Below are 26,885 nucleotides of genomic sequence, written 5' to 3' on the forward strand. Positions count from 1 at the left end.
AGCTCGCAGGGGTAGACCAACCAACGTATATACTGACAATGGTACCAACTTTAAGGGGGCTAGTAATCAGTTGAAAGAATTGGGCGATTTTTTAAGAAACAACTCAGATTCTGTAAAAAATCAGTGCGGATTGGACTTAAATATACAGTGGCATTTTATAGCAGCCTACTCGCCTCACCACGGAGGTCTCTGGGAGGCAGGAGTGAAATCAGCGAAGCATCACATCAAAAGAATACTATCTAATGTCCTTTTAACATTTGAAAGTTTTTACACAGTTCTCACGCAGATAGAGGCCGTAATGAATTCTCGACCTCTAACGCCACTCTCTTCTGACCCAAACGACCTAGGGGTGTTAACTCCAGCTCATCTATTAATTGGTCGTTCACTTCAATCAATTTCCTATCCAAATGTACAGGATATTCCTTTGAATCGTCTTTCTCACTTTGAACAATTGGAAGTCCTTAAACAACACTTTTGGAAAAGATGGACGAAGGAATATATTGGTCAATTACAAGAAAGAGTTAAATGGAAAAAGAATCAGCATAATCTTGTAGTTGGTACAATGGTTTTAGTTCGCGATGACAATTTACCCCCGTTCAAATGGCGGCTAGGGCGTATAATTGAACTTCATCCAGGTAGTGACAATATTGTGCGCGTCGTTTCAGTCAAGACCACATCGGGAGTGATAAAACGCGCTGTCCTAAAGTTGTGTCCGCTTCCAATTACTGACCTTTAAATTACATTTTTCATTTTTCTACCTGTCACTTTGTCATCATGTTTAAGTTTCATTTGACCATTGTAATAAGTGTTTAGTTTGAACTTTCTCATTTTGAAACAACTTACATTCTTTCAAGGCGGGGGGCATGTTAAGAACCTATTAGTTTTCGTTGCTATATGTGAAACCCCGCTATGTGTGAACACGCCAGAGTCACGTGACTATCATGCATCAATCACGGTCCAAGTGCGTGCCAGACCGTTTGTGCAGCCGAAGGGATGCCGCCCAGCGCGCCAGTACCGAACTGACCACCACAAGGGAAAGTGCGTTTGACGGTACGAGAGCAAGATACAGTCCACACACGAAGGTGTATAGAGGTTCTATACAGTATTATTATTGAAATTTGTAATAAAATCTAGTTCCTCTTCCTTTGTTTAATGCCGATTTCCTTTGTCTTTTGTTATATTATTTTTATGTATTTGTAATATAATTGTGAAATAAAGTTGATTATTATTGTTGTTATTATTATTAGAGTTACGATTTTATGTAAAAAACATCTTTTTTATTATTAGGAATATCAACCCGATATTTTGGATATATACGTTTTAGAATGAAATTATTAGATTAACGATATAAAAAAATTACATATTTCAAATAAAATGAAGCTACATATTGTTAGTTGTTGTACATTGAGTAAATATTTTCCATTTTTCGAGCATATAATCGCATATTTTTGACCCATTCATTAGTTTATTACTGGGATTTTTCAAACGGATAAGATTAAATAGACCAGCACGTCGTCACTGGAAAACATAAGAGTGGATGGGAGAGAATAAAGAAGAATAAAATTTCGCAGAGTTCTTTGCAACAGTACATTTTAGTGGCATCTTCAAGAACAACTGATCAAGGCAATTTTAATTTACACTTATGTGATGCGCTGTTAAGTGCAAATATGCCCCTTAATGAGGTACGGAACACTAAATTTAAACAGTTTTTAGAAACATTTTGCAACAAAAATGTACCTCATAAAAGTACATTAAGAAAAAATTATGTAAGTTACCTCCTGAATCCGTAATTACTCGATGGGGAACGTGTTTAGACGTAGCCTTATTTCACGCGAATAACTTTAGTCAAATAAAAAACCTTGTATTAGACTTTTCAGATTCACCTGATTCAATTAGAAAAACTAAAAATTTATGTTAAAAATGTGAGCTTATAGATCAGTTGACATATATCAAACCTAATTTTAGTTTTTTAAGTGGTTTTTTTTTTAAATTAGAGACCGAACAAATGTTTTTGTTAGAGTCAATTTCAATAGTAGAAGATTGCAAACATTTGTTGAAAAAGGTTCCAAGCAGAATAGGGAAAATTTGATTTGGTAAATTTAATAGTGTAATAACAAAAAATGAAGGGTTTCCAAAGTGACTTAAAATTTAAAAATTTTTATCATCAGATGCGACGGTTGATAATGATTTATAATTATTTGGAACCAGAACATCTTGCATCATTTAAATTAGCGCCAATTACTTCTGTCGACGTCGAAAGGACATTCTCCAAGTACAAAAACATATTAAGCGATAAAAGACAAAAATTAACCATAGAGATTTAGAACAGCATTTAATTGTCGAATTGGTACAATAATAATAATAATAGGTCTGATTGTAAGACTAAATAGTTTTTACCACAAAGCATATATTTGACATATTTTTTGGAAAAACCAGACTTATTTATGCGCATGTTTTAAGCATTTTCTGTGAAGAAAAATCCGAACTCTAATTATTATAATTGTTGTTATTATCATTATTATTTGTTTAAAATCACGTTTGTTGAGGGTTATCACTTAAGAACAGGCAGACGATCTATTGGTCGGTCAAGTTAATGATTATTATTATTATTACTTTTTTTCCCACTCTGATTTCACAGGTATGAATAATCAGCTCGATCTCCCAGGTTAAGATTAGGATAGATTCGATCCCCGAAAAGATCTGACCATGTTTGCCGCGTCTAGAAGCACTGATTTTTGCATCAATTAGTAAGTATTCTGCGGTATTCCAATTTGAACTAGTTCCTGTTTTAACTTTTTAGGTATTACTGAGGAAATGACCAGAGGCACGATTTCCACTCACTGCATGCTCCGGAGCATATTTGGTGTCAATGTCGTTCGTTTTTGGGACATCCATGAGGTAAGTTGTTTTTTCTTTTTTACGAATTAGTGTGATATCAGGTCTGTTGTGTGTAAATATTGTATCAATCTGAATAGTTTTATCCCAGTATATTTTAACTTCGTCGTTCTCGACGACTGCTGGAGGCTGATATTCATAATATCATTTGTCGTTATCGGAGGTGATTTTGAATTGTTTTAGGAGGGCAAGGTAAACAATCGACGCGTGTTGTACTCGGCTAAATTGGAGCATCCTGATAATATATGTTCGATTGTTTCTTGGGTTTGGTTGCATTTCCGGCATTTATCCACGATCCCGTGGTTTCTTGTGCCTATTACACGATCTTGGATACTTATTGCGAAACCTTCAGTTTTTAGGAAAAGAGCCAATTTAGGGAAAACTGCTAATCACTGGTTTCATGCCGGATTTACTGGCAAAACCTTCCATGGAGCTCTTTGGAGACCCATCTCTCAAATTTATCGTTGTTAACATTAGGATTAGTAGGTATCTCGATATTGAGTGAGCTTAGATCCAAGGGCGTGTATTTCTTGTCAGCTTTAGATATGGCACTATGTAATTTGGTGTTCTTCGATTGAAAATATAGTCTTAGGCTCTGATCTGCTGGGCACATACATCCACAACATCCGTTATTCCTCTCCCTCCTTGGTCCCTTGGTAGTGTGACACGCTCGACTGAGGCTCTTGGGTGACGCATTGTCAATTTCGTAAGGTTATTATTATTATTATTATTATAATTATTTATTTTTGTTTGAATTCTCATCGGAAGATGGAGTCATCTCATGTCGGCTAGGTAACTAGCAAAACATGAAATGTGCACTATTGAAGTTGAGGTTGATTAAGAACTTTTCTAATTATGTTGCAGGTAGCTAGTACCACCGACTTCTGCATTTTAAAGTAGGCGCCTGGTTTCACGGTGAGTGTTGTATCGATAGTATGGACAATTCTCTTTTAGAAATTTAAGGTTAAAGGCTATTTCCTGATGGACTATCTTGGCTACGTTGTCGGGTCTTGTGGTGTACTCCTTCGGCGCCAGTATCCGGCAGCCACTAATGAGGTGCTCAACATTCTCATGACCTTCTCCACACATGCGACATTTCGTTGTTATTGTCAGGTCCTTGATTATGTGTTTAAGATAAGACCGAGTGGGTATGATTTGATCCTGAATTGCACACATGAAACCCTCAGTCTCGGGGAAGAGGTTGCCATTCGTTAGCCAGCCAACTCATGCGGGCTAGTCAAGGTCAGCACTATCAAGTAAGTTTGTATTTTGTATGTATTTGACTCTCCGTTTGAATTTCTCGGTGAGTTGCCCCTTGACATTCTTAGACCTAGGTATTTAAAGGTTTCAAATTTATCTAGGGACGTTATTTCACCACCACCACTATGTTATGTAAGCTGATGGCCGTCCATCTGGCGCCACCCTCCTCTAGTCTGCCAACTTTACATTTATACAGACCGAATCTCATTCGAATATCATTCGAAAAGATCTCAATGCATCTGAGCTGCCGTTTTAGCCCCTTTTCGGTGTCCGAGAATATTTTGAGATCGTTAATGTACATTAAGTGGGAAAGCTTAAGTTCTATTATTATCATTATTATTTTTTTAACTCTGGTTACAGGTTATCAGGACTTCCTCAGCTGCGGGGCATCAAGACTACGTCCTCAAGCGTTCTCCTCCAGGACCGTTCGGGCAATGTTCGCTGTATCCTCCACTCTCTCCGCGTGCCACAGTTCTTTAATTTCTCAATTCAAATCGTCATATTTTTGGATATTCCCAACCTTCTTAGAGTCGATGTTGTGTGTGTTGGGATGGATATATCAACAAAATATGCGGTATTTGTCTCCTTATCAATAACTGTCAAGTCTGGTCGATTATGCCTGATTTTCTTGTCTGTGATTATGGCTTTGTCCCAATAGATCTTCGCTTTGCTATTCTCGATGACTGGTGGTGGTTGGAGGTCTTTTTATCTTCAAGGTTTATGTCGTATTTCTTCGCCAATTCGAGGTATATAATGTTTGCGACCTTGTTGTGCCTCTCTATATATTTTGTGTTGGCTAGTTTGGGGCATCCCGAAAGGATGTGTTCAATTGTTTCCGAGTGTTCTTGGCACTTGTCAGATGCAATGTTTTCTTTCATGATGTACTTTCGATAGTTCTGAGTGCGGACAACCTGATCTTGCATCGCTACACAAACCCTTGTGTTTCTGGCATTAAATAGCCTTTCCTCAGCCATTCAAGGGAAGCATCTTTGTCGACGTTGTTTCGGTTTATATCTCGTTGGTATCGGCCGTGCAGTTCTTAGCTGGAACACGTTTGAGATTTTTCCTGAGTCGTATCTAGTTTGCTAACTTGATTTCTCCACTTAGATTTAGCGGTGTAAACGCTTTGTGACCACTTGATGGAGGTGGTCAGTTTTCTGTTGAAAGTATTTGCGCAGGTTTCGAATTTGTTGGTAGCACCTGTTGAGTACGTCGGCTATACCTCTTCCTTCTTCGTGCCTAGGTAGAATAGCTTTTTCCATCGATGACCTTGGGTGATATTTTCGGAATTTTGACATTGTCGTGCGTACTAATCGGTTCAGATTTTCCAAGTCAGTTTTAGACCCACTCCAAACGAATATTCCAGGACCTGCATGGCATCACTATTAATGGCTTGGGTGATGTTAATCAAATTTAGCTCTGTTTTAAGGAGAGCATTTAGCCTTTGCTTGAATTCATCGATAAGGGTATTTTTGATTTCAGCGTGTGCTATCTTGTTTGATTGTAGCATTCCCAGGTATTTGTAGGGCTGGTTATCCGGTATCCGATGTGAGCTTTCCTCTTACTATTGTTACCGTCTGGCATTTACTTAGTCCGAGCGTCAATCTATGTCATTGCTGGCTTTGTGCACAACAATGAAAAAGACGTAGCAAAAATACCAAGTCAGTAAGAAATTTTATCTGCCGCTGCAAATATGACTAACTAAACTGGCACGACAGAGTAGGAAATCCTAACCCTGTTTTTCCGTAGGACGTATGTTAATATCCCGTTGCAATAAAAGATCGCTATCTAAGAGGGAAATTCTCCGGTCGAGGGTGTTTTTTTTATTCTAAAATTATGCGGCGTTTCGACCCTTTATGCAAACAAGAGCTCTAATGAAATACAGTCGCCGATAGCTTTATTCCAACCGTGCGAACTACGACCGATGTCGGATTTGAAACCGCAAACAAGCGCGTTCAAATAAATTATTCGCCAAAGGACAAAAGTTTAATTGCGATTTCGCAGAGGTGCGTTTCGGGTGAAATGTCATTCGGTTGAATTCGTCTGGGGATCGGTTTGACCACGCCAGGAACTTTTGGAGTAGTTTTGGGCGCTGTTTTTGTGATATTTGGTAGAGTTCAGGAAGACTGGTTTTCATTGCGTTCGGCACTTTCGTTCGTTGGTTTTGAACAAATACAGTAATAGAGGATTTATGCGACTCTGTCACGCGCGAGGAAGGTAAGACGTTATACAAGGTTATTGGTTATTCGATATATGCCTTTGAAAGTGTGATGTGGGAAGAGGTAAGTAGTAACTCTAACCCTAATAAGCGTTATACAAAACTTAATAGGCTTTGATATATTTAAATTTTTCTTTTTTTCAGAAAAACGTAAACCTTGATATCTTAAAAGGTAGTTTACAAAAAACTTACTCTACTTTTGTTTTCAGTTCAACTGGATTACTTGCCAGGCATTATGAGCTTATATTTGGAGTGAACAAAATATTATCACAATTTCTTATCGGCTATTTTTTTTCAATAAAGTGCTTCTTAATTTTAGATGAACAATGAAGCATGTACTTGAAAAATAGCGTTTAATTTTTAATTTTTTTGCATTGATACGAAAAAAAAAAAAATTAAACACTGAAAAACTGCCTGTAATCTGCTAAATCTAGCAGATAATGGATTTGTCCTAAAAGAAGGTACCACTGCAAAAAAAATAGTCCATAGAAGCCTTAATAAATCTTACAAGTTCAGAAGTCAATCCTCGTTGGAAAATTAACCAAAGCCAGGTTAATTGTGAAAAAATACCAAATATGAAAATGGTAGTACTTATTCGCTATACTCCAGAAAAGAACAAATTTAGGTTATTTTATTGATAAGTGATTTGGCATTTTCAACTTCTATATGAAAAAAGGTACGGTTCCAACCAAACATGCTTATGGTGAAAATCTGGAAATGAAAATTGCTGTACACATAAACTTAATCATGATGGCCTTGAAAACTTTTTTCGTCAAATTCGTTGTCGAGGGCCAAATGAACATCCCAGCTCGTTGGAAGCGATCGACAGGATACGCATGACAATTTTACGTAAAAATGCAGGGTTACTAGGCAAAAGTAAATTCCGAAGAAATAACCAATGAAGAATATATAAAACCTACAGTTTTCGAAAAGTTAAGCTTCAGTTAAAAAATGCAATCAACGTTATTGGAAGAAACAATCAGCTCAAATTCTAGAAGTTCATTCACTTGAACAGTTCAAGTTCACTCCAAGAAAAAAGCTTACCAGAAACCGCAAATGATGCACTTCAGTATATTACAGAATATGTATCTAAAAAACATAAGGAATTTCTACAAGAATTAGCAGATTTCACACATAAAATTAAAAGTGACCATTGTTAGTATAATATTTCATCTTGGGTACTGCGATTATCATTTCGTGGACTTATTAAACCTTTTTTAGAATTGCTAAAAAAAGTAAAAAAAATAAATTTATAGTTTGAAAAGTATGGTACCGGGAGTAGTTAAAAAGCTAACCAATAAGATCAAAAAAAGTTTCAGGCCCAATCAGAGAAAGGAAAGCTCATTGTGCCGATAGTAACCGAAGTAAAATTCCTAATATGCATTATACAAAACTTAATAAACTTTGGGATATTTTAATTTTTCTTTTTTTCTCAAAAACGCAAACCTTTATATCTTAGGTAATTTTGAAAGAAACCTAGTCTACTTTTTTTTAGTCCAACTAGATTACCTGCCCAACGCTATCGGCTTATGTGATCAATGAACAAAATGTCAGCAACGGTTTAATAATAATGACGGATTACTTTTCTCAGTTATTTAATTTACGGACAGGCATAATACTTAATAAAACGTGTGGCTAAAGTTACATTTGGATTCGGATTTGCGAATATTACAGTGGACCAGTTCGTTATTTACCGTAATTTAAAAAACGTATTCCTGTGGAAATTCCGGGAAATTAAGCAAGGAAATGTTGTAAGGGAACTCCCAAAAACCAAGTTCAATGTTGCTATATAGAAAATAACCCCTTTTCCGCTCGCATCAACCCCAAAAATTCATCATATTTATTTCGCAATCTCAAAATAATCTGACGTTGTCTCAGCTATTGAATTACAGAGTTAAAGAGCCACTTAGAAGAGCTTAACAATGATGTATACTCAACCACCTTGAAGCGGTCGGGAAGATATAAAACTACCCCAAATAATGATATAATGAAATATTCGTTTTATTTATTTCGGAATCTCAAAAAAACCTGACGTTGTCCCAGATATTGAATTAGATCATTGAAGAGCTACTTATGAGAGCTTCAAAATGATGTACTACTCAACCACCTTGAAGCGGTCGGAAAGATATGAAACTACCCCCGATTATGAGATGCCCTAACATTCGTTTTCAAATGGTTGTCATATTTACAATGTTAAGTTGCACACCCTGTATATTTTATCATGTTTTATTGTTTTGGTTAGTTTTAAGTTAATTTTCAAAAATTTCGCTGCATTTCCACAGGAATATATTTTTTTAATTACTGAAAATAACGAACTGGTCCACTGTAATATTCGCAAATCCGAATCCAAATCCAAATCTAACATCAGCAACATTAACAAAACATAACATACCTCTCCTCTACCGCAGATCATCTTTCTTAATGGATCCCCGGCAATAAGCGCAGAATAAAAACGGCAGTAACACTCTCTAGTCAGTCTTTCTTCCAACATAAAATTTTTAAATCTAACATAAAATGTATTAAATTACCTTCAAAGGAATGTATGTGTTAGAATGTATATAAATTTTACCATTAGAACGTATACTTACTAAGCAAAGTAATTATAGTTTCTTAATTATTGGCGGTTTTAATGTGAGTAATATACGATGTATAATGTATATAACATTCTGATAGTCATAATTTGCAATCCCATATTGTCACCGAGCCATTTTCCGTCATGAGGCGAATTAAAACAATAATCTTTTAATATTTAATTTACTAACCTTAATAATGTTTTTAAAAATAAGTAATAATACACCATTGTTCGCTCATTGGACATATTCCCAAAGTTAAGATCCATTACTTTGGTTTTGAAGAACAACTTTGCATTGTACGAAACAATGATTTTTTTATCGTTTTTAAATAAATAACAGGAACAAAAAAAATAAATTTCCACATAAAAAAATGTTTCAAATTACACTAGATCAAAAAACAATTATATTGTTGATCAAACTAACATTGGTAATGTTTTTATAAGCAAGTGAAATAATTCATTTCAGTCATGTGATATCGATAAATATGTGGAACTTTTTTATAACATTTAAGAGGGCTTGATTAATGTTAATATTTCCAAAGTTAAGATCAAAAAGCTTCTCAACCATTTTGGTTTTCAAAAATCACTTGGCAATATAAGAAAACTCAATTGTAGATGACGTTAAAATATTGGTTATTTAATGCTGTTGCTATGCTAGTTGTTTATTTCCCGAGAGGATAATAGGAAATTAAAAAATTTAAAATAATTTAAAAAAAAATTCGGGTAACCAGTTGCTGTTGACCTTTGAAATTTCTTGTGAAATCATTATTAATTATGATAATCATATAAACAGTATAACTGACTGTTATATATTTTTCAAGGTGCAGATAAAACTTCCTAAAACTAAACAACAAAAATCTAAATTAAATTGAAAAATTGAGTTTCCAAATTCCCGATATAAAAAATATGGAATATGGAGTGTTGAACTGTAAATAAACGGAATTTAGGAACATACTTTATTGGTAGCTTTATATCTAGTTTTCCACACCCATTAATGAAGATAAAAGATGAAAAGCGATTCAGGGATTCCAAAATTGCTAAGAAATTCTAATGTTGCTAATTTACTACCACCAACAATATATTGTTATAAGAATGTTTCTTAAAAGAATCTTTTAAAGTGGAAATCATATATCTTGAATTTTCAGAAGCATTTAATAGGCTAAATCAAAAAATTCGGATCCACAAGCTTCGTACTTTTGTGTTTTCTGAATCGCTTCTTGATTTGTTTTCTTCACACTTGTCTAACCTTGTCTATATCTATGGTCGCACATTCGATGATTACGTTGCTTCCTCAGGCGCTCCTCAAGGCTCAGTACTGAGGTCTTGATGTCAGTTTTTAGTTATATGCTGTCAACGTAAATTATGTTTAAAAAATTAAGTCTTTAGAGGATTGTCTCACTCTCCAGTCTATTTGGAGCAAATCAACAATTAGTCTCTAAATAATTACTTGCAGTTTAATATAGCCAAGTACAATGTGTCTTTGCCTAAGTTTTTGCCATATGTATAGGCTTTTCGCATGCAGTATTTAAAATTTTAAATAACTTATTTGATTTCGATGACAGATTTTGATATATATGTTCCCCATAAGACATAGTAAGACATTCTTTCCGCTGACGCCAAGAACATGTATTTTTAAATGTTTCCATATTTTCTCAGTATGCTCCAAATACAATGCTCGACCCGATTTGGACTTTTTGTCGCAATTTGTGTGTTAAATAAAAATGTTATTGTCCCAATAACTATAATTTTAAGTTTCAGTATTTTCCTCTTCTCTCGTTTTTTTTTATTAGAATTAATGTTTATGTTAGGTCAGATTTTAGGTTAAATTTGCCCCTGTAACATTATACTAATTTGTACTGCAACCTACCTCTTGGCTCTGGTGCTTCATGCCTGTTAGGTAGACCGGTTTTTCAATAAATACATAAATAAATAACTAAAGCAGAACCTCTTTGCCGAAAGGTCCAATTCTAATTCATACAAAATCGGGTTATCAATATTAAGTCACAAAAACAAAGTAGAATAGATACAACCCTTGGGAAACTTGGAAATACTTGAATGGATTAATGACGGAAATGACTTTTATAAAGATGCCAACAAAGCACGGTCAATTACTATAAAATGCTGTGGCTGCACCAACTGACAATTTTGTTATCTGTGACCCCAGCCCCTGGACATGTAAACTGCAGGATTGCCAAAGCACTTTCAAAGGCAACAGATGGTCAGTTGTTTCATACTCGCCGGTTCGCGCCTTTACCTATTTGGAAAGGGAATCCTAAAAATAGCTGCTTCATGGGTCCGTTATCGCGTGACAATTTACCTAGTTCAGTAACATTTGAACGTATAAGACTAAAATTCAGTCTAACTAACGAAAATATCCGCCCCACCGGAAAATCGGGATTAAATAGTATGTACATAACCGGACACTCACGGTTCCTCTAGTTTTGTCCGCATGAAAAAAAAAACAACATAAATCGTAAATATGTATTATGTTTACATTTTTAAAAGATTACGAAAAACTATAGAAAAAATATAGGTGAATGAACTTTAATTATTTATTTACAAACTGGATACTTGTCTGAAGCATTATTTATTGTTTTTTGCTTTAACAAACTTGACTAAAAATGACCTTAAATACAAACCAATAATTCAAGAAAATCACAAATAAATATTGTAACAACGTTGTAATATAACTTTTTGAAGGGGCCGGTATTATTAACTCATCCAGCCAATCTTCAGTTATTGAATTATATATGATGGCGAGATTGCAAAAGATCAATACAACAAATTCCAGCTAATATTTTCCATGACTCTATTTCCAAAACTTGACGACGTTAAGGTGGACAATGACACATGAAATAAAGGTTGGTTTACAATAAAGACGCACATTCAAAATAAGCTAAGTATGTAGATATATCATTTTGTTTTCCTTAGGATCAAAGTCATACGCGATTTTTAAAACCTCCTTGTCCCTTACAGCGTTCTTGGAACGGATGTTCATTTCACTTCATATAAATTTGACCTTCAAGTTTGTTATTGATAATAATTAATAATTAAAAATTAAAAATACACCTACAAAATATTTGTAAAAAGAATCATTATTTTAAACAAACATGATTGTTTAAGTAAATTTCCAAACAGCCCTCCATTAAAACAATATCAGTGTTTTGTTCTTGGTTAAGATTTTCAAATTGAACACTTTTATAGATAACACTTTTCAAGTGACCCGACAGGAAGAAGTCTTTCGGCGAGAGGTCAGGTGACCTGGACGGCCAAAGGGTTCGGTACCTTGGTCCAGCAATATTCCCCAAATACTCCCTAACCATCCGGCAATCAATGGCGGGACAACTATCCATCTGGTACCGGATCTCCTGATCTTTAAGAACGACTTCTTCTAGCTAGGCTTTAATTTCAATTTGTAATGTCCAAATAAGTTTGGCCCATAAAAAATGTTCCACTAATTTTATGTCCGCCAATTCCCACCATAACATTTATGTTTGGAGGATATCGAGTATGAACAAAATTATATTCAATAGTTTTGACCATTTGGTTCGTTGTTGAGTGTGAATGAACTTTCATCAGTGAATTAAATTCGTATTTTCGTATTTAAAGGAAAAATAATTTGTTTTTTTTTAATGTTTTTTTTTAATGAATGCTGAACATTTTCAGTTGCTTATTACAGTGCTTTTGGACTCGAATTAGGTAATAACATGTTAAATTGTTGAAATCGAAGGTATAGTTTTAGCAGGAAATTAAACTGAAAATATTTCAGATACTAGTGTAAACTGCATCATAACGCATATTTAGCTTTAATTAAAGTCCGTTTAATAACGTATCATAGTCCCAAATAAAAATATTGTTTTTTTATTTTACTGGTGTTTGATTTATCACCTAAATTATTAAAAAAATCTAGTTATCATATTTAATTCAATAATTAAAGATTGGCTTATTGAAATTTATTCAAACTCAGCACATGAGTTAATCATACCGGCCTCTTCAAAAAGTTATATTACAATTTTGCTATAAAATATACAGGGGATTTCCTGTGTTCCAATCGGCAATGTATCACCCGGTATACATTGTATGTTTACTTACATACATATTTTTTTTATTTTATAACTAATAAGTTCAGGGCCGCACCCAAACTACCCACAATTTTTCTAAGAAACTGTGGGTATTGCAATTAAACTGGGAGCAATAAAAACTACCATAAAACAAGCGAATAAGCAATTTGTTTTTAAAAAAGCTGTATTAGTCTTAAAGGTACGAGAGTAGCCCAGATTAAATAGATAAGTTTCAAAGAATAAAAAAAAATTAAATATAGGATGTTATTCACAACTTCAAAGGTTCGCAGTACCATATTTTACGTATTAAAATGGCATTTTCCCCGAAGGTAAACTTATACGAAGCTTCTCTTCTGCACCTTTATACTTTAGCGTTGTTTTTGTTAGGACATTTTTTGTTTCAGACTGTTCTAGAAAGACACGTTTCGCGAGATGCAGCTTGACAGTTTTTTCGAACGTCCCTAATTAGCAGACCATTTCCCGTTTCCTTTGAAGTTTTCAAAAGCCGGCTTTATAAAAACGCGCGTGCGGAAAATGATTTTCGCTCAGCGATTTAAAGAAATAAATCGTTTTCGATTTAATGTTCAGCTCTCTGCTCGTATCGCGATTTGCTTTTAAAAATGCTTTTTACAAAACTTCTGGATTCCTGCTGCGTCGGTTTTTGCTTAGTCGAAATTGCTGAAATTCTTTCAGAGTGCCTAATAATAATTTTTTCTACTCCCTTCTGTAAAATACCTAATTATACACTGAACTAGTGTGCGGAAAGAGTCTCCCACTTTACCACGTGTTTCTAGTCCCATGGATCCGACTCACTTCGGACATTTAAGGGACATTACCGGACGGGTTTGGGAGCAATCGGATGTTTTCAGAAATTTTACCGCACGGTTTGAATTTTGACGATTGTCAATTCTGTCAGTGAATATAATCGTATTGTTTTGCAAAAATGTACCCAAAAAACGGTCGTAAATATGTATAGTATGCAACATCTTTGGTTTACTTTTTAAGTCACTCGTTTATTAAACACTTGTTGCCTAACAGACCATTAAGTGATTATAACTTGATTTATTTACACGGAATGCCATAGTTTAAGTTATGGTCTGTTCATAGATATAAGAAAGTGACCAATTGCTCTTGAATGGAACTATCCAAGGGTGATCATTAACATACAATGCAACAAGATTATTATTATTATTATAGTTTCGGAATTTAAATTCAGGTAAAATTGTGGTCCGTAATAGAAAATAATTTTACACCTACCTGTGTTTAATATTCTTTGCTTTGGTATACTACTTAGTTTAAATTTATTAGTAATCATTCTTATTTCGTGTGTTATACAGCCTGTGTTAAATCGCGTGCGAATTATGCAAAATATGTGCGAGTCTAGTGTATCTCAGGAGATGCTCCCGCCCAAATGTAGAAAACACTATTCTGTTGAGACTAGGGAAGTTATAAACAATGTGTATATGACTCTCATTGAACGTGGTGCCAGCAAGCAAGCATCTTTAGAAGAAATGGCCACATTGACGAAAATTCCAACATCAGCTGTATGGAAAATTGTGAATAATCCCACTTCAGCGAGGACAAAAAGAAGCGATGCTGATATTTTGTCGAGTGTAGATGAAAGGGATCAAGATATAATACGGCGTAAAATTTACCAGTTACACGAGGAACAAAGCGTGCCTACATTAGGAGGCTTGAAAAAGATGAAATTGGTGTTAAATGTGGCAGAACTACCTTATGGAAGTGTATTCAACACATGGGTATTAGATTTTAAAAAATTGACAAAAGGCAAGTTTTAATGAAATCTTTTGGAATTCGGAAATGGCGACTGGAATGTCTAGAAAAAATTAGGATCTACAGAGAACAACAAAGGCCAATTATTTACTTGGAGGAAACCTGGTTCGACACTTATGATACCCCGGAAAAGGGGTGGGGTGTCTCAACTGATAAGCATAAAACACACGCGCCATCAAAAAGAGGTAAAATAATAACTATTTTGCATGCTGGCTCTAAAGATGGTAGGATTCTAAATGGACTTTCTCTGTCTGCGAAAAATATTAAAGATTCTTCTCTGGATCACCATGAAGACACCACCGCTGATTTATTTGAAAGTTGGTTTAAAAGCAAACTAGTTCCAAACATTCCTCCTAATAGCGTCATTGTAATGGACAATGCAAGTGATCACAGTAGACAGTTGACTAAAACCCCTTCCTCATGTGACACAAAAGCAACAATCCAAAACTACATGTATAATAACGACATTTATTTTCACGAAGATTATACCAAAAATCAATTAACTGAGGTTTGTAGCTTGAACCTACAAAAGGAATACGTCTGTGATAAATATGCAAAAAATCTAGGGCATACAGTTTCAAGACTTTTCCCCGTATTAACTCCAATATCCTCAAACTTATAGAAACCGAAGTTTTTAACATCCCTCCACAAAGTTGGACAAATTCTGTTAAACATATAAATAAGCAGAACAATCGTATATCCATATTGCAAATAATATAGAACAAATAATAATTAGAACAGGCGCTGATAGTAATAGTGATACTGATATATTATGTGAATAATTTTAAGTAATTTAAGTAGGTAATAAATATTGTTTAGTATCTTTCCTAACAAAACCCCAAATAATTAAATTCTAAGCAAAATACGGACCTGTTCGGCCATTTTTCATTCTTACAGGTTGCCCGGGTCTTTCCTTAATTCGTATCAGTTATTCACTTTCTTATATCTATGAACTGACTTTACCAGGAGTCGTACTATTTAATTATGCATCCAGTGGTTTTAGGACATTCTGTAGCGAACTATTCAGGTATTCCCAGAACACATTTATAGAAAATACTTAATTTATTGAAGCTGCTTCTGCTTTACAGTCCATTTATCCGATGTATTGTGAATTTTGGATATTTTATAGCGGCATTGATCATTTTTCTTCACACTTTACACGGATTGCACAAACCAGGTATCATAAATAGTGAAAAAGTAAAAATAAAAAAAGATATTGATGACCGTATCATACGACTGTCTTTTCTGTCTTTCAAAGCAAAGCAGCACAAAATCTCAATCTCAACAAATATGTTTTTCGAATAATATAAATCCTGTTACTGGATGTACTTACAAAATAATAGGTTTTATTTAGAGATTTATCGCAGATTTATCTCCAGCTGTTTTTAAAATGCTGTAGTGTGCCTTTGTTCGTTTATTGGCTAAATATGCAAGCCCAATATGGTCTCCTTTTAATTGAGTTAACATTGTCAACGTCCAAAGTGTGCAGCATTTTTTTATTTTGATTTAGATTGACAATTGCTAACATAAGAGAACGTACTAATTACAATTCTCTTCTATCTAATATTAGTTTAAAACTATGTGTCTTATCTGCTGTTCGGAGGTGTAAACTAGAGCTTGCATGGCCCACAAGAAATTTTAACTAGTTTAATCTCGAGATTAGTGGTAGTTCTCATAAATTTAAATGGAGTTTAATATTGTCGTAACGTTGACTTTTTTGGCTTATCAAATTAATTTTCGATTCATATTGCCCTATTCCTTTAATTTTGTAAAATGAATGTAAATAAATAAGTAAAGAAGTATGGCGTTCAATTTATAATGTTATATAATTGGGAAATAAAACAGTTTATTGTTACGCTTTACTGCCTTAATTTTAGTTATTGGAGAAATGAAAACTGGGTCACCTTTCTAGAAAATTATAATTATTTAACAATTCTGCTATGATCAGGCATCATAAACTTTATTGAAGCACACAGCCAATTTTGACCGTCTAATATCAATTATAAAACTAATTTTAATAAGTTCCGGGTTCCGTTTCGAACTCTGACTAAACAAATGACCCGTCTTGGAAGCTTGGAAATTAAAAAAAATGTGGGGTGTAGTTCTTAACTTTCGAAACAAATGTCTTTGTGGGCCTTACTCGACCTTATGTCCAGTTTTCGATAAAGCTACACTCAAAGTTGGACAAGGGGGTGTTTTAATAATTGCCCTTTACTTCTAGTAATCGCCCATTATAAATAAAAACGTTAATTTTTTATAAAATTGTTATGGGAGAATTTTGATCATTGAATGGTCTTCTTTACAGAGCGTAGTAAAATATTTATAGACGTTTATTTTATTGAAATTCAAAAATATAAAAAAAAATTTCCCAAATAATCTACAAGTAGATAAGGTAAGGCGCATACTTAGCAGAAATCCTGACATAGAACGTCAGGAACTATAACTTAACTATAAGTTGTGTTAAATTTTTTTTGAGAAAGCTGGACTTCATTTTGAAAACTATTATATATATATATATATATATATATATATATATATATATATATATATATATATATATATATATATATATATATGACTTAGTGTCCTGATGAAGCCTGTATCCACAGGCGAAAGCTAGATATTACAATAAATTGCCACTTTGCTTTGAGCTTCAACATCTTTTATTGCTCCCTTTATGGCGATCCATCGAAGTTGGGGTGATCCCAATAATTAACAGTTTGTTTGTGTGTTACCAGTAGCCCCGTTACTGTCCTTCGCTTCTATATATATATATATATATATATATATATATATATATATATATATATATATATATATATATATATATATATATATATATATATATATATATATATATATATATATATATATATATTATATATATATATATATATATATATATATATATATATATATATATATATATATATATATATATATAACAGTATAAAATCTGTTCTAGAATACTTATCGACAGTTTGGCATCCTATTTATAGTAAATACATCATTAGAATAGAAAACATAATAACACTTTTTAACAAGTAAAGTTTAAATACAACAGAGGTCGGCACGTTTACTTCGTGAAAGAAAACTTAAAATTTTGTAACTTGAGATCGCTTGAAATTCAAATAAACCGTTATAATCTTGCAAAAGTGATATAATTATTAATGAATAATATGCAGAAATCCTGACATAACTTCGAACTTTATAGTAGGGGCGGTCCCATTGTGCATTGTGGGGAACGGAGTTTAGCTGTAGGGGACCCCCAAGACAGGTAGATTGGCCACGACTGTACTCTGGTGAGATTAACTTTCAATAGGGGCTTTGGAAAGCCAAAAATCTTGCAACCAAATTCCATTAATTCCTTCCCTTCTATACTATAATCAAAACATTTTCTGGTAATTTAAAGCACTATGTATTGAAAACCAGAATGGACTGGAACTGTGCATATTTCAGAGTTTTAAGACCATTAAACCCCATAATATTAAGTATATGTTGCATCCTCCGAAAAATATATTGTGTCATTTTCTTTGGTTATCAATATGTAAAAAGTGTTTTCTGAGAATATCTGGTGGCGTGTTTTCAAGATATAGAACATCGGTTCAAAATTTGGTAATATAACTTAGCATACTTTTGAATTGTAATGAAATTAACTTCTATATAAACAAAATGGATTTCACATTTAAAAGACCATATAATAAACAAAATACTCAATTTTAATGTATATCTAAAAGTAGATACGCTAAGCTGTTTCGGGAGCAGAAATCTTGACAGAACTTCGAATCTTGTCTCATTGCATGTGGGATACTCCAAAGTCGTTTGTCAGGTGCGACAATTTTTCTATGGGGGTTCAGAAATGGCAGAACCTTGCGGCCAAATTCCTCAAGACGATATATTTGTGAAAATACTGGATGATCTCGAATCACAAACTCCCCCACTGCTAATTATTCTCGGTTCTCGAGCCGTGAAATCAGAGCCGCGCGGGTAATTGTTATACAAAGAATTGATATTCATAAGAGGGGCGAACGAGGGTGGCCGGGGGCAGTCACGCGACTTGGGGGGCTGTCAAGGTTAAAGTCGCGACCTGGACCGCAGCGTTGCGCCCAAAGGCACGCATGGCCATGTGTTGCTTTATTTTCTGTTCGCTCTAATTAAAAATGGTGCCTACGGTCTCTAACTTAAAAAAAGCTGCAGCCTATGTATACGGGCCTTCGGCGGCGAAAAAGCGTGCGTCAACTTGGCCTTAATGCCATAAAGAAGCCTTTAGAAGCGGTAATACTCACTCGCTGAACCTTATTATTATTATTATCGAAAAATTATTAAAAAAAAATTTGGTCGCCGCCAGTGAATTTTACCGCAACGGCGGTGGGGCGGAATAAACAATGGGGACGGGGGTAAACTGGCTGCGACGCTAGGCGTCGCGGTGGACCGACTGGCGACGGCGGCGGAGCTGCAGCCGCCGCTACCGCCTCGCTACCGTGGCCGATGCGACGTTGCCGGCACTCGAAAAAATTTATTAATTTAATTTTTCGAAGTTGATTAATAAGCTTAAGCCATGATTATTTATAATAATAAGTTGTGTTCCGTTTAAATAAATAATTGTTTCGGATTGGATTTTGGAATGGAGGTCATTTCTAAATGAAAAAGTATAGTATTTGACAATAACGTCTAGTATTTGACAAAGACGTTGCCGCTTCTATAAAAAAGTAGCGTCTTTTTCGAAATTTCACACGACAACCCTCTATATGTATTATTACTGTATAACGACCGTTTTTGCACTCCCCAAGTTGAAAAACTATAAAATCCAGCTACCCAGGTGATTTTCTGGGGAGGAAAACTTACCCGGAAATGGGCGTGGTTCATGTTAAAACGGTTAAGTCGTATTTTTAATTCAAAATTCTCCGCATCTGATCCAAGGGAAAACGAGCTCCCAATTTCATTAATAGAAAATATAGATGCAGGATATTTTAATTTCGTAATCCAGAATAATATGATCGTAGAGATTTGGAAGTTGCTGCAGAAGCAGCAGAAATCATGAGAAATGTTCTGCCTCAATAAGATCCAATTAAAAAATTGTTTTTGTGTCTCAAAAAAATTTTGTTGTGAAATAGGCGACATTGCTGGCTTAATTTTTAAAAAAAATTGTATATTATTTTCTGCTTTAGAACCATTGTAGTTTTACATGAGGCACAGATTTCCAGGGAGTATAGGATATTAATATTGTGGTTCCACGGTCTAGAGGTCTCCCCAAATCTACAAACAAACATGTACTGACATATGACAATGTCAATTAATCAACCAAAAACCGAAGAAAAAAAGATTGAGTTAAATAAATTATTTCCTTTCCATTTCTGCATACAAAATCCACTAGAATTTCATTCTATTTAGCAGAAAGCTACCTAGTCTTGTCCACTTTCTACCTGTTTTGCGGATATATCTTTCCGCAGCTTATTTGCGTATTACCATGGCGACTTGTTAGTGTTTAAACTAATCCGCAAAAATTAAACGAAATTGATACGAATGATGGATAAAACCAAACCACAATGCATGGTTTGGATATGGAACTTTGAAACGCATTGCTTTACATTCAAATTGACATTTGCATAAGCGGCAACGCTGTACACGCTCCTAGGTCTTCAAGAATACGATTGTTGTATTCGCAGGAGCAAAAGTGATTCAGCTTAGATATAGAAGCTCAGATTTAATTGGCATTATTCCTTTTTAATGAGCGACACTTGCTATACTAAAAATACATTATCCGTTATAGGCTTTAAGCTTTACCTATTTTAAGCTGTATTCGCATTTTGAATCATTGTCGGTTAACATTAAATTCTCGAGTATGGCTGCAAATAGAAATCGTTTTACACTTAAAGAAAAAAATTGATGTAATAAATGAAAATGAAGAAAGTGGTATGGGGACTAGGAAATTGCCCGAAAAGTTTAATGAAGGGAAGACTCAACTTACCGTGTTGCTACAAAACAAAGGAGAAGTTAGAAGTTTGTCTTTGTCTGTAGCAAACAGCAGAAGACGCGTTTGCATTGAGCAAAACTCTATAAATCCAATTAGTTGGATGAGAAAATTCAACAAGATGAAGATGAAAGCCAGCAGTACCAATGCGATTTATCCAACAATTCAAGAATGGATTCGAAGGAGGACAGGATCGAGTGAGGGAGGAAAATAACACAGAAGAAAAACGAGTCAATGGAATAAAACTGTAGTAAAATAAATGCTTATCTGGGAGGAACAGAAGGCAGTAAAAGCTGGAAACTTCTGAAATCGTTCCGTCAGAACAAAATGGACGACTAGTGTCACCGCAAAGAAATAGAATGAGTATTTCAGTAATCTCTTCAAACAAAGTAGAGGGCAGTTTTTGGAGGTATCACCGGTCATAATTAGTGTAGGGAAGTAGATATCTAGAGAGCAAGAAAACACCGGGACCTTTTAATATCCCCAGAACTGATCAAATATGAAACAAACAAGCAATCAAAAATGCATAAACAGCAAACAAGAATGGAAGAATTGCGAAAACCAACACAATTTACGGAGAAATATTGAAGGCTAAAATAGAGCATTCACGTTGAGAAGATGTCGGCTTTCGACCAGGAGGTGCACCTGCTGTAGGTGTATCTAAAGCAGGCATACGACAAGGCATACCACTAACAAAACTACGGGAGGCATTTAAACGAACAAACATAAGTCTCACCTTGTTTAAGATATAACTCTAACAATTACTAAAGATATGGAAAGAAATATGTACGAATGTGGACATTCTGCGTTATAACGCAAATTAATTGGTAAACATACAAAAAACAGAGTGTGTTGGCGGTATTCATCAATACTTTCATTTGGAGGACGGATACACCTTCAAATCGTGCTCAACTTATAAATCGTTGGGAATGAATATCTCAGATAGCGGTACATTCAATGATGCCAGCACCGGCAGCAATACCAGAGCCAAGAAGGCTACGGCAATGCTAAACAGCGTCTTATGGAACCAAAAAATTACAAGACGAAACAAACAGCTAATTAATAACACTTTAATAAAAGGCATTGTTATATATAGTTATGGAGATGGATTTCTAAAAGCAGGGAAATAAAAACTTCAAAAATTACCAAAGGACAACTAACAAAACAACTAAGGTGATACGGACACGTCCAAAGAATGGAAGAATAGCAACTACTTACCTGGACGCCTACTAAGAAAAGAAAAAGAGGAAGGCCAAGAAGGAGTTGGCTAGAGGGCAGTAACAGGTAGATCAAAGAGAGGGGGATAGAGGAGAGATAGAGATCAATGGCGATTGGAAATGGGAAGACGTCGAAGGATGTTTTGAACCCGATGATACAAGGAGGTCGAAATTGTAATAAAAAAAAAGAAAATGTTCGAAAACCGATGGACTTGCTGTGGCCAGGGTGGTTTTAATTGGTTTGGTTAGGCTCGAAAAACGCAATTACCAATATCACGGCCCGTAATTCAAGCAATAGCAATTGAAGTTGTACAGAACCTCGGACTAAGTGACTTCAAAGGTTCAAATGGATGGTTAGAATGATTTAATAGTTTGCACTATAGTCTATTTAAAGCAATCTGTGGAAAATCTAACTGTTACTAAAATATGAATCGGAATTTTTTAAAAATAAATGTAAGAAACAATCATTGACCTCCGACTCTTTTAAAAAGTTACTGTAATGACTCGTATGCATGTTGACGTATTACAATATAATATTTTATATTTTGTAAATCAATGACCATACCTCCTAAACGACCATGATTCGTCGTCGATGGTCGTACTGAGGCATTCCACTGTATGTCGCTTTCCGCTCTGATTATTTTTGTATCCAATAATTCCAATTTACCGATTTTTGAAAAATTAGTTATATGTTTAATTTCTTGTTCTTGTGCCAATGTTATTTTGGGATATTTGTCTCGATTAAAAAAACGATTCAAAATTACAGAGTATGTAAAATACGAAAAAAAAACCAAAGCAAATCAAGAGGTGACGACTGTAGTATAGAAAACATTTTTTACCACGCATAGTTTAATTGTTTGTATTTGAATGGATTGAAGCCGAATGAAATCAAAGATGTGAATTTAAAATCTCCATGTTGCTTCCATAATAATATTCATATATTACTTTGCTATTTACATAACTAGCCTTTATTTATTCTTCGCCAATGACAATCGTGTGCCTTTGTATAAGATGTTCACTTTATATAAATCTGTGAATTTCATAAATTTATTGTTATTTTCTATTATAAATAATATAATTTGGTACCTAATTTATAAGTCAACTCATAGGTTAGATGAGTAAGTACAGCTAGGGGAACTGATGTAGTGACGTTTTCTTGGTTGAATGGACCTTCGGAAATACAGTTTTTTTGTCAACAATAACTTCTTTCATTGTTAATATTAAAGTCACAGTTACGAGCAGTGCGACTAGAACGCGTATATTTTAAAGTGAGACAGACAATGAGCGATTAATTGCAGCAGTGTCATGTTCTCATAAAATATATATAAATAGCCTAAGAAAACTGTTTTTGGCAATTTTGTCTCGGCTGGGAAGGTCTTGAGGACTCATCTTTAAAGTAAAGCCCTGGAAGAAATATCCATATACAAAAAATACTATGAAAATGACGCAGCTTCTTATTAAATAATAACCCAAAATTATCTTTAACACAATTAACATAAGAGAGACGTTTGGTGTATTTGAAGGTTTTGCAAAATTTTATCTTACCATATCTTAAAACTATAGAGCCAGAAGTGGGTAAATTATGTTTTGATTAGTTTGACAATGAGTTTAATGACTTATTAATGACAGAAAATGACTTATAATACCCTCAAATTGGAAAATTTTCTTTTATTTTATGTTCGATTTCTCAATATTAACATACCAGGGCGAAAATTACCATTTTTTACATTTGCTTTTTAGTGAATGATGAAAAGTGGATTCTAAGTGCAGCTCTGAGTGGCACTTCAAAACTGAACTGCATTAGTGAAACAACCATTTTTAATATCAAAACAGAAGCGGAATAAAACAAATTTAAAAGTCCTGCTCCAAGGCAAAAGGGGGCTGTCAAATTGTCGCGATTATACATATGATGAAGGTTGTATGTGTAAGCTGACACAAATTGTTATACCGATTTTTTTAACATTCCGCCAACTTTGATTGCAACTTATAAAATTATCTTGTAAATGTACTTTCCGTAGATTAATGAAAGATGTAGGTTTTAAATATCTGAAGCGTGATCCCGCAAGTGTAATGTTAGATATCTATATCAATTTGGGTCAATGTTATAAAATTAATTATGCTTGCTGTGACCATAACAGAGACGCTTTTTTAAAAGGTTAACAATAGGCCTTGAAGCACATTCAAAAAGAGGTCCACGTTTCGTTCTGCTAATCGCAGGATTTGCATGCACATGCAAAAATTAAGTTATCTTAATTTTAATAAACGAAATGACGAAATGAATGCGGCGGAATTTGTTCGAGGCCGGAACTAATTCTTCTCCGACACCTGCGATACTACAGCTGGCAACAATGGGCTCTAGAAGACTCCACACTGTATTCTCAGTGCAACTTAGTCCGACTGTCCTGCTCATTGCGCGGCATTGCTTAGACAATGGTTAAATGTTCATTTTGGTGAAATTTATTATCCAACAACACCGTGTCTACACGGTGTTGTTGAAACAATTGCCATGTCAAAATATATAATTTCGTGAAAATCTGAACTTTTAGTTCTTATTTATTTTGTAAAATGAGTTGATTTTCATCAATTAAAAAACACCTCAGTTCAATTTATGGAAATTTGTGTTTAGTATTAATGCTACATCTGCTAAAACTTTGTTTTATATATTTTTTTAAGCAATAAATAATGATGCTTCTCTCTTGAAGCGTTTACATATTTTCCCATTTTATTAGCACCCTGTATACCAGATCTAACGTTTTTCTATCGTGAATTCATTTTCTCAACAAGCCGAACTTTTGATCGTAAAATAAATGAGAGTTTATTATTTTTTATTATTAATATTTTCCAAATTAAATGCCCATTACGAATGCGCTTCGCGCTGCTATGGCGACCGTCTCGATTTCCCCAAATCTTAAATGGTAATCAGGCTTGTACGCGCTGATAACTTGGCACCGACGTTAACGTTAAAACCCGGAAAATCCATAGAGACAACTCCGCGTCCAAGGACGCAACCGAAAACCCAGTGGCGTAGACCAAGAGGTTTAGGCGACGAAATAAACGACTCGGAAAATACGAAAAAATCACTCACCTGCGCCACTTTCTCGCCCATTTTCGGCGTGTGGATCCCGCTCTGAAAATATTTGGCGGATCCATTGTCTTGCAGCGAGAACTGTAATTAAGAGAAACGTTAGTTAATCACCTTAGACACACTGTTGAAACGTCGTTTCAACTACACTAAAACTTGGCAATATCTTCTCGAACTTCTAACAATCTATCAAAGTCGCAAAACAACAAGGCGCGAGCCGCCACTGGTTGCCAATTTCCGCATTAGCAGCACCGATAACGAATCTATTCCCACGCTAGCCGATCGAATTCGCCCGCTCTGGCGTCATCTAACGGGCTAAAGAGGAAGCGATTAATATGCGATGTGGTATAGCACGGGGGCGGTAGATGGCGACACGAATGCCTATAATCCAGGAGGCCGTGAAGGCAAATCGATTAATTTGTTCTATCGAGATTTGTTTTCACATCAAATCGCCTTTCTTCTAGGAACTATTAAAGTGCATGCATTGAATTTTGTGCGCATTCAGAAATAAAGGGTAATCCTCAAATTGTAAATACTAGACATAAAAATATCGTGATTGGGCTCAACAATTTTTAATATTGATTTACGAGCAAAATGATCCTATTTCACACAAAAGATTTCTTAAAAGTTGAAGATTGGGTTGCCTTCGATTTTGTATAGTTGCAGATATTTTCGTTAAGCCGCGAGTCAACTAAAATTTTCTGCGTGCTGATAAATCGAACTTGCTGACATTTCTCCAATCATCCTGTTGGCTTCTTCAGAGCTTGACTGAAACTGGTTCGCGTTCTAGTCTGTACCTGTTATATACTGATTGTTTGCTTCTTAGAGATTACATGTAAGAATTTTAGTTTTATCGAATGATTTGATATCCCCCCATGATTGTGTTAAGGCTCTTTCAGAGAGATTTTTTGAAAAGTGGTAAATTTTTAAGCTTTAATGTTATATTTCTTAACAAATTTGATAGGTAATCAGTGATGTTTAATGTTTAATATCTCTAATGTGGCAACTATTGGAGGGAATAATTAATTAGATATTGATTTTTGGGCCGGATAATGATGTGAAAATGCATTAGGACATTGGTCTGTGTGCGACAGAATGTTACTTCTGATTTTCCATTACCACAACTGCAAAATTAAAAGTGATCTCTAGGTAGGTAACTACAAACTGAACTTTGCGTAAAGAACCTGGGTCTTACATTGGGTTCGGGCACTCCCTTCTGGTATGCACGTAGAAAATATTGTTCAAAAAGCTCTAAAGATTTATTGGATTTATTTTACGGGTGACTAAAGGGTTTAATAATAAAAAATCATTAATAATACTTTCTAACAGACCCCTTTTTTACAGACCCTTGTTCGAATATGCTACGGCAATCTGGAATCCAATGCATTTTAAATATATTGAACGGCTGGACTGTGTAGAATGAAAATTTGTAAATGCTATAAATTGTCGTACATAATTTGATAGAATCTCCTTTCTTTTTGGAAAAAATATGTTTTAACTATAATGCCTTCATTCTTCGAAACAGACAAACAGTCGCTATATCTAGATATCACTCAAACTACTCTTCTACCTCTCAAATTGTTAGGTGTAAAGTCTGTTCATAGATATAAGAAAGTGACTAACTGATACGAATTAAGGAAAGACCCGGGCAAGCTGTAAGAATTAAATATGGCCGAACACGTCTGTACTTTGCTTAGAATTTAATTATTTGGGGTTTTGTTAGGAAAGCTACTAAACAATATTTATTTATTTATGTATTTATTTATGTTTAAATCTAAAATAAAATTACAAATGATTTTAATTGCCTACTTAAAT

General features: G+C 34.6%; 1 protein-coding gene across 9 annotated transcripts in view; it reads right to left on the reverse strand.

The window, feature by feature from the left end:
* LOC132706261 (potassium voltage-gated channel subfamily H member 6) overlaps window positions 1-26,885 on the reverse strand; it is a 249,497-nt gene that overhangs the window by 86,225 nt on the left and 136,387 nt on the right. For 5 of the 9 annotated variants that reach the window (XM_060677490.1, XM_060677489.1, XM_060677491.1 and 2 more), the window contains exon 8: window positions 25,074-25,154. In XM_060677490.1, the coding sequence (XP_060533473.1) occupies window positions 25,074-25,154 (81 nt within the window). Of the gene's footprint in view, window positions 1-19,086; window positions 19,222-25,073; window positions 25,155-26,885 lie in introns of those variants that run through there. The other 4 variants (XM_060677495.1, XM_060677494.1, XM_060677493.1 and 1 more) reach the window with 2 other exon arrangements.

The sequence above is a fragment of the Cylas formicarius genome, unplaced genomic scaffold (assembly GCF_029955315.1).
Source record: "Cylas formicarius isolate icCylForm1 unplaced genomic scaffold, icCylForm1.1 PGA_scaffold_8__14_contigs__length_24414737, whole genome shotgun sequence".
Classification (NCBI taxonomy): domain Eukaryota; kingdom Metazoa; phylum Arthropoda; class Insecta; order Coleoptera; family Brentidae; genus Cylas; species Cylas formicarius.